The sequence below is a fragment of the Apostichopus japonicus genome, chromosome 13 (genome assembly GCF_037975245.1).
Source record: "Apostichopus japonicus isolate 1M-3 chromosome 13, ASM3797524v1, whole genome shotgun sequence".
Lineage (NCBI taxonomy): Eukaryota > Metazoa > Echinodermata > Holothuroidea > Aspidochirotida > Stichopodidae > Apostichopus > Apostichopus japonicus.
The window spans coordinates 1031260-1041061 of NC_092573.1; the positions used below are offsets into that span (position 1 = coordinate 1031260).

A 9802-nucleotide genomic window follows, 5' to 3' on the forward strand; every position below is an offset into this window, starting at 1 on the left:
AAACATGTCTGAATTGTGTATGTGTTTATATAGATACTATTGTAATACATGGAGTCCCACAGAACTATAAACCATTGTGAAGTCAATCGACATATTGGCTCTTTATCGGACGTACAGTACCATAGTAAGGTGGGTTTTCATCCAAGACCAATCTACGGTTTCCCCATCTGAAATGACTTTCTAAATTGAAAAGATTCCAAATAAGAGTTAAAAGGTTGAATTGGAAGCCACCCGACGTGTAAGTTGTAATCCATAGGCCCTTGCAGGTTTCTCCCACATTTGTGGTCGCTTAAGCATCGTAAAAATAACTGCTGATTATTATTATTATTACTATTTTTATGAAATTGTGCAGTGGAATATCACCCTGCACAATGGGACAGCCGTGTGGAAGACTACAGTGCAGCCAAACCAGGATTTTACCAGCAAAGGTGAAGGAAACACTACAAATATTTCTATATATGACAGTAAATACCAACTTGGAGGAAAATTACCACAGAGTGGAATGGGATAATTGCACTGCTGTTGACAAAATAAAATCTATCTTAACAGGCCTTTCGCTGACAGTTTTTTCTCTCTCTATGACAACAAAATACTGTAAAGTTGCCGTGATGAAACTGTAGTGTACTGCACCTACCTTACAGCTCAGGAAATAAAACTGAACCATCTTGAAACCATATTTAATGATCATAAGGGGGTAATTGGCAATGGTGGAGAGGGCAATTTTAGTTTACAGTGCTTTTTCCAAGAAAGGTTGGAAAATGGACTGCAAAATGTGTTTAAATAATAGTACAGTTAAGTTCCTTATCATTTACCCCTTCTGTGTTTAGACATGTCTGTTCCAGAACATATATCTATCTCTAGGCGAGATACAAAACTAAAAGTATGACAAACAGGCAGTATTATGTACAATTATGAACAGTAACAGTTGGAAATCATACTCATATAATCCAAGATCTGTATGTACTGTAACAGAGGTCCAGAAAACCCAGGTGTTACTGTACAAGAGTCAATTTCAAAAAAAAATTATCATTCTTTACACACACAAAAAAAGGTGATGACAAAAGATTGTTCACCCTCAGTTTGACCTCCATTAGGTTATCAGCACAACAAAAACCTCCCAGCCAATTGCCACTGAGAGATTTTGATATAATATTGTTTGCTTTAACAGTTTTTATTCAATTGCATTCGGTGTTATGAACTGTTGCATTAAACACGACAGTCTCTGTATGTAGATTCTGCTTTTGAACCCTGAGTTGTTCTCCGAAAGCACTTTATTTCCTTTGGATAAACATTGGCAACAGATCCTTGGCTTTTGTACTGTATAATGCATGCAGTGTTTGTCACAGTTAGAGTGGAAAGTACCTATGTGCACTGATTCCCCTTTTGGACAAAAAGACCTGAAATTTGGTAAAAGTACACTTAGCATAAAAATAAAATTGTGAGCAATTTCTATAATGGTTCCTTCTTCTTTGTCTAAGCTGATAATTAGTCAATAAAATGTTACTAGGTTTACTTTTCTGAAATACTTAAAACTTTGTTGTCCCCCCCCCCCATAATTACTGTGCTTTGCTTCCATGATTCATATCCTTCTTCTGGTACATGTGACAGTCATACACTATGATATTCTGTGACAAAACCCATAACATCAAACAACAGTCACTTCGTAAGTTCGTAGAAGGATAACAAATATAACGTAATGGATATTTGAACCGTGCTTCAAATATACTGTGTATATATATTCTCAAATTCGCAGAAATGAGTTCTCAGGCATAAAATACCCAAATCCTATGTTCAACATTAAATTCCTCACAGTTCAACCTTTTATATTGACATTAACCCTGTACAGTTGGATACAATAGCAAATATTCAACCAAACAAAATGCCATCTGATGCAAATGTTGAATATTTACGACTGATGTACTTCAACTTTTAAAGGATTACAGCGTAACTCTTTACCAGTTAGACATTACATTGAAAGGATCAGAATTACAGTTCAAACATGTGGCCTATTCTGATATATTGCTGTTAATTCAAAGTTAAATTTGTGTTGATTCTTTTCGGTATATGACACTGTAGTTACCCTTACACTATCGACATTCTGACCTTAGCTCTTCAAGTTTCATATAATCAGGAGAAGGTCGAAAATCAACCAAATTGTGATTTGATTTTTACAAGGGAGTGGTACTAGATGTGAAAGATTGTGCAGGTTGATCAACTGTAAGGACTGAATTAACTGAATTCATTCTTTGCAAATGAATGTTTAAATACTGTCAGATGTTGTCTTAGTTGGATCAACTACAATCTTACTTTGAGTAATTCTCTAATGGTTCAAATGATAAATAAATAAATAGTATTACCACAAACAAATTTGTTGCTTACACAGGATTCTTTACAAAGTGTATATTAACTAATTTCTGACACCACTGGAGAAGATATGTGGAAACCATAAAAGCTATGTCCTTCCGTCTCCAATCTTTGTGCAGTTTTGACATAAACAGAAAATGTAACAGCAATGTTTGTGTAATAGTAAAAATTACATTTATATGACATAGCAAAATGACTTATACTCCATATGCCATGAAATACATTTCCTGGAAAAGAACCATCAAAACAAATGTATGATACATGGTGAACAGAACAAAAATGTATTAGGCAAAGGAAAACGACATTGCCTATATCGAGCAGTACTTGTAAAGTTATCATCTATGGGCTGAACGATCCACACCTTTATTTTCCTATTTATAGGAATGATGTTAAGGCAGATTTTTGTGATAGCAGTTGATTGTTTAAACATTTTCTCTTAATTTGCTGCACAGAGCATGTTAAAAACTACTGCATATTGATGGTCCACATACTACGTGGTGCGAACCAAGAGTGGGCCACAAAAACTTTTCAGTGGGTTTCCAGGATTTTCCATGAAACAATATATTTAAATCTACATTTTACTTCAGATTGGAGATCAATTAAGGTCTTTTTTTCTAGTTGACAATCCAAGCTAGCTTTCACGAATACTGAGCATCCCTTGTGATGGGGGGGGGGGGAATTTGGTGGGGGTCCTGGATTCTGGGCCTGAAAAATGTGTCCACCACTGCTGCACAGCATACACTTGTGTATAATTTGCATTCTTGCAAGTATGAACTTTTTAAAGCTTGATAGCTTTTCTAATGATACAATACAACTTTTGCAGTCATCGTGTATAATTCTCCTAGTTTTACGGATGTTCTTCCTATCGCCTGCATAACTCGCCTGCGTGTTAATCATCAGTTATGTTTCCAAAGGGCTGATGAAGGGAAGACTTAGTAATATATATGCTATGCAGGAACACTTCTCTCTGTCCGTGGATTCTATCTGACGCCTAGTTCTTTGTTTTACTCATGTAAATCAAAAGCGAGACAAGGGCCTTCCCTAATTACTAAAAATAAAAAATTAACTATTTTCCATTCCAATCATTTTCTTCAACAGCTTTGGAAAACTGCTTTCCGAAGAAACAACAAGAATTTTCAATATATTTAATAAAAAAATATATATATAAATCATAATATATAAAAAAAAAAGTATCCGCAAATGTGCCAGAAACATTTGCTCATTCCGTTCCTTTTATTCTCTTACTTTTACGGCATGACTTACCAGGTACCACTGGGACGCCCAGAGAGGATCATTGAAGCTCCATGTGTCATTCACATCCCTCTTCACTCTAGTTTTCACATGCTGTTGTTCAATCCACTCCACCTGAAATGTCACATAAAAAAAAACTGTAAAATTCCTAAATTTCTTAAAAATAGTATCATCTTTGCAATCTAGTTTCTTGATGTCATCATCACAGTGCAGATAAAAAAAAAAATACTTAATAACATGGAAGGTAAGAAACAGTTGTTACTTGTGTTCAGTATATCCTCTATATACAGCTAACACACATGGATAAATTGTAGTAAATGCCACATCTTTCCAAACAACCTTAAACAGAAAGGTAAATTCAATGAGTATTAAACACATTTCAAAATGACTGTTATTGCAACTTTCCATTGCCTCATTTTTATGATTGGGGGGGTATCCCTTTCCCCCACCCCCCTTCTTATAAATGATATCTGTAATGAACACAAAACATATTCCATTCACAAAGCAGAACAGCCCATGAGATGTTCATACTTGTATGTGTGCATGTATCCCATAAACATGCACACAAAACACTTTAATACCTTTACCTCGTTTTCTTTCAATAACCTTGCATGGACATCAGCAGAACTTGTGGAACGTTTTGAAATCCCATTATGAGTGAACAAGAAATAGTTCTCCAAGTCTGCAATCTGCCAAAAGTAAAAAAATATGATATCATATTATAAAGTTGAAAACATCTACTACATCATTTTTTGTATCTCCATTTATGAACTAGGAGAGTGAATGTTGCTTCTCCTTCTACCAGATAAAGTAACTGTGTCAAAACTGATGCACAAGTCTTTGAAAGACTATGTGAAATTTTGCACATTCAATTTAAAACTGGCGTTTAAGGAATGCAGGATATGTAAATTGTCCGACAAGAGAAGAAAATTTTGAGCACTAGTTATGTTTCTATTCTGTTCTGAGTTACCAAGAAGTTTTGCCTTTGAAAAACACATGCTGAACGTGCAGAAATGTGTGTCTGTTCCACAGTGCAGGCTTAACATTAATAAAACATGTTTTTGTAATTTCTAATTTTTACTGAACCCAAAACATGTTTCTTTAATTCCATTTGTTTGAACATCAGATTGTGCACCCAAGTAGATCACAGAGAACATCATTTGTACTTGACAATGTTAAAATGCATTGTACACATGTATGTATGCTATTGAAGATATAGTTAGTATAAATTTATTTCTTCTTACTGAGTTTCTGAGGAACTATACTGACAGTAATGGTGTGTGTACAAGACTACAAAGTCTGGCCACTCTAGTTGATGAACCTCAGATGTATCAGTTCGCTTTTGAAGATCCTGCCAAGATTCTGCCTAAATAAGCTATAGGCTTTAGTTATAGGTCTCCCCCACTTCTGCATGTAACAATGTAAATGTATGTACACTATATACATTGAATATCTGCTTGTTTAAATTAACATAACATGTATGTATGGAATGGAATTTCAAATGATAGACTTGTACCTCATAAAATGATGGAAGTTAAATATCTCAATTTTTTTTTTTTTAACTTACCTGGCCTTCATTTGAGAATCCATGCGACTTTGCTAATTTGTCAGCAGTTTCTTTACCATTTGGAATGTAGACAGCATATTCATTAGTAAAAATTTTATCTCCACCCAACGCGAGGGATTTGGCAAGTAGTAGAGAAAATAACGGCAGCAGCAACAATGCCATTTTATTCTGAGCGATATCCATTTTGTATCTAGGAGTTTATCAAGTTATGTAACTCCTGTAAGAGCAAACTAAGCTGATGGTAGTTTTCAAAAATCTACTGGCACTCAACTCAAAAGGATCTGACTTAATTTTCTTCAGTATTACTAAGTTCTTTAAAGCTTCACAACAATACAAGGTAATAAGTTTTGTCACAACAGTAGACAAGGTTTCTTGGTTGTGTAATGTAGGTCTATGGAAAATCTGAATTTACTACAACAGTAGCATTAAATTGGCATTAATAACATGAAATGGTTTTGTTAACATTTTTCCCAACAAAATTGCCCCAGAGTTTGATCTATTACAGTGTCAACATTTTCCAGTGCAATCCAAGAATGCAGTTCTCGATGCTTATGTAATCACAGACCGAGGCCTATACCGTTGCTCACTGTAATGTGATACTGTTACTCCTTGCCCACTTTCTGCAACTATAATCATAACAGTGACACAAACGATTTCAATGCGATACAAAACTTCGATCAGGACGACAGAAAATTCATGCTGGAAATTTGGTGTTGGTGCTCCAGAGCAAAATGAAAACACATGACAAACGTACAGTACAAAACAATTCACTCAAACCTAACGTTGCTTGTTACTGGTGAGTTAGGATACCGTTTTTGTCAATCGGCATAGGCCTATGACTTCAACTTTTGGAAAAGTTCAGTGAGACTTGCAATTCTCGAAGTTATCTAAATGTCGGTGTTGGCATTATGAAAAAGCCCATAATCGAACAAACAAAATAATGCTATAATTCTCCGTGGATACGCTGATCACTGTCCGGCACTTCTATTATAATATGGCCTAAGCTGTACCAAGTATCGAGCAGCTCTCTGATCCTGCTTATGGGTGCACTTTTGGCCTCAGCTGCTATTGTTAGTAATATACCTTCGTGTACTATATTACTTTACGGTTAACGCGTTCATTGGCTAAATGACATTGACAAGTGCATGCATGTATGTCGGTGTACGTGTACATGTAACACAATATGTGTATTTCGATACGCAAACTATATACAGTTCCGGTGGTGAGCCTACCAAGTTACGTCGCTCTCTCCGGCCCTCTGTCTGAATTACTGCTTACCCAGTGACTTATTTCACTCCAGACCGCCTGAAGGATACAGTATATTACGCGAAGTATGAAAACTGCCATTTTATGGGAAGATATATGTCAAAGTATTTTATGAAAACGAGAATACATCCTATATTAATATGGGAGATATAAATTTATCAGGGCCCTCCAAACTTTTCGAGGCCTCCTTATTGACCCCGAGTCCTAAGGGCTTCGAGAGTGCTCTCCCTATTTGTCAGACTATGTCTATGTCAGACTCGAGTCACATTTTTCATAATTTGTGACTTGATATGATTTGTCCTAACAATAAATGTGCTGTGACTTGACTTCTTCACAATATTAAGTTAGATACTGCAAATTTGTAATAAAAATATCGAAAAAAACTATGCCGGGAGATTGAAACAAACATTCAGTTTAATTTGTTCTGACACTTACGCTTGCAAAGGAAGACCCTTTTCGTTTATTGCACCAGTTATTTAAAGTTTAGCCATTGCTTAATATCTTTTGAGCAAGCTCTACCATCTTTCAATATCACTGGTTATAAGTACGAATTTAGTATTTCTTGGAAATTTAATTGGCAATTTGTCTGCACCAAGTTATGATAAGAAAATAGTTTAATATAATATTGCAATATTCCATTCTTGAGAAGGGTACTTTTGGATGGTTCATCACTCCGGGTTTCTTAAATGTGCATTGATATCATTTACTTTTAGCATAAATATCAACTGTTAATTTTATTATCTCTTCCTGGTTTTCTGGCGGGCGGCTTTGATATATTTGATAAATATAAACTATATTGAGGGAGTTTATACAATATTAATAGGTTAATGATGGTGTAAACGTTTTTGTTAGATAATATATCCAGTGTTGGTACCTCTGAGCGCAGACTGGCTGTGTAAGTTAGTATAGCTGTTCTCAATCCAGGTCTTCTGAATATCAGCTAGTGTATTGCAATATGTCGCTGATTCAAGTGTAATATGGTACATGTCATATTTTCATACATGTATACTGAGAGAAGGTAGCCGAAAAGTACCTGTTTAAAAATAAAGTTCAGTTGCTGTTCAGTTTTCAGTACACTTGCAAAAACATGAATCATCTGCTTCCAAACACCGTCACTTACAATTTCTCCCTAAATACAGATTTCCATAAGTATATACCGTAATTCAAGAACCTTAAACGTTATCTGAGACAAATTAAACCTAGAACAGATTTACGGAAGTCCACTTTCTATTACAACGTCAGTAATCTTTGGAACAGTCTACCGAACACAATCACCTTGTCTAAAACCTTAAAATTATTCCTGAGGCAGAACTTTCAACAATATCTACTTAGTAACATACGGTATCGGATTAACTTTATTAACGGATTTTCTTTATCCCTCCCCTACTCTTCTCTCTCCCCGCCCGTGTTCCCCCCCCCCCACCACCGCCCTCCCTTTTTCTTCTTCTTCTCGCATAACGAATCATATGTACATATTCAATAGATATATATTGGTCTGATTCGAAAAGTATTTTATTACTTTTTCAGATCTCCCTTCATTTCTTCAAGTTTGTAATTTGTATATTAAAATCGTTGTCAAAATTGTCTCCTTTATATCCACAATATACTTTTGGAAGAAAAGGGGTTCCAGACCGTTAAAGACCCGAAAAGGTTCCAAATACGTGACACGTTACCATTTTTTCTAAATAACTCTTTGAAATATTCCTTGAAGAAACCGAAAAGGTTCAAAAAACGTGACAAGTTAAACCCTTATTTTCTAAGAGTGTAACAACCATCTGTGTCATACATTTCAACCCGCATTTTACTTCCTAAATATGCCTTTTTTGACCATAGCCGTTGATATCTTGCTTGCATGGACTTTAACTATAGTATGACTTTTGTTTTTATAAAGCTGCTTTTAAATTTAACTTGGAAAAGCAATTGACTTGCGACTTAACTTGACTTGAGAAACATTGACTTGTGACATGGCTTAACTTGCAATAAAGTCGTATGAATTGTGACTTGATGGAAACGAATTTGTCTTGTGACTTGACAAAACATGACTAAAACTACCCCATGTTCGACGCAGCGAACAGTAATTTAGTGGCGCACTCTTGAATTGAGTCCAGAGCCGTATATAATAAGTAATATTTATATAGCGCATAATCAGCAAAGCTGCTCAAAGCGCTTTACAAATGAAAAACCTAAGAACAAATAGTAACAAAACCAGAAATATTAATTTGATAGAACCAAAAAGGCAAAAAATGTAAAAGCCAAAAGCAACAATATAAAAAACACCCGTACTAAACGATACTAAAATATTAAAAAATAAAAAAGCCCAAAACGCATATATATAGTCCAAAACAAATTCAGAAGTATGTAGGTAGTAAAATAGATTAAATCATAGTCAAAGTTTAAATATAAATAAGTATAAGAAACTATATAGTACAGTAAGACAGTTAATTTTAAAGCCTATAAAACAGATAGTAATAAACACCTACTACATAACGATATCAAAAAGAACCCTTAATAAAGAAATTTAATAAAGAACAAATCTATATACGACTTTGATTGAGTCCATAGATATAATTATGTAGGCCTATGTTATAGATCTGGTTGCAAACATGGTCTTATGGAACCATATTTTCCATTGACATCATAAATGTGGTCTCTACAACCTTTCATACCCCTCTCTACATGTTGGATAACTGACACGCCGTGGCGATTCATGTTAACTGGGATTTCCCATATCATGAACATTCAGTAGCAATCGAACTCAAGCATCCGTCTGAGGTTTCGGTACTTGTATGCAAGCCCTGCATTTATGTCACCAAATTTCCTCTACAGGGCATTCTTAAGGTATAAAGTGGTCCCGAATTATGTTGCTCTGACAGTAACATCCAGTGAACAGTCAAACAAGTGGATTGGTCGGAGTATTCCATCGACGATGATGGTGTTGTATACCAACATGATTGTAGTTTCGCACGCAGTGTTATAAGTGTATTCGAGTCTTGTTTAATTTAACCATGCAGGTAAAACAGACCTAAAATTCCAAGTCTGGTCCTGGACAAAGTCACAAATTAATTTGAGAACACTACACAAAGTTCAAAACAAATTTAAGTCCAGGTGATTCTCCAAGTGCGAGCTCGAGTCGTCCGGGACTATATGATAAGAACCCGTATATATCGACAGTGTGTGTATAGAATACGTTTCACCATATGGGAAAAGCGATCGCTATAGATCTTGGACAATATAGATAAATCAGACACACCATGTCCGTCCAGGATTAAAGTTACTTTTGCCCGATAAAATAGGAAATTATTAATGTGTCTGTCCTGGATATCACATCTGTAAAGATGCGATATGGTACCATGC

At 35.3% G+C, this 9802-nt stretch overlaps 1 protein-coding gene across 1 annotated transcript in view; it reads right to left on the bottom strand.

Moving 5' to 3' along the window:
• The window catches only part of LOC139978421 (proprotein convertase subtilisin/kexin type 5-like), a 50401-nt gene extending 44081 nt beyond the window's left edge, over nucleotides 1-6320 (bottom strand). Inside the window, exons 1-3 of the mRNA XM_071988634.1 lie at nucleotides 5183-6320; nucleotides 4203-4304; nucleotides 3628-3729 (exon numbers count right to left, since the gene is read on the bottom strand). Of these exons, the coding sequence (XP_071844735.1) occupies nucleotides 3628-3729; nucleotides 4203-4304; nucleotides 5183-5365 (387 nt within the window). The 5' untranslated portion in view covers nucleotides 5366-6320. The remainder of the gene's footprint in view (nucleotides 1-3627; nucleotides 3730-4202; nucleotides 4305-5182) is intronic.
• Nucleotides 6321-9802: the final 3482 nt, after the last annotated feature.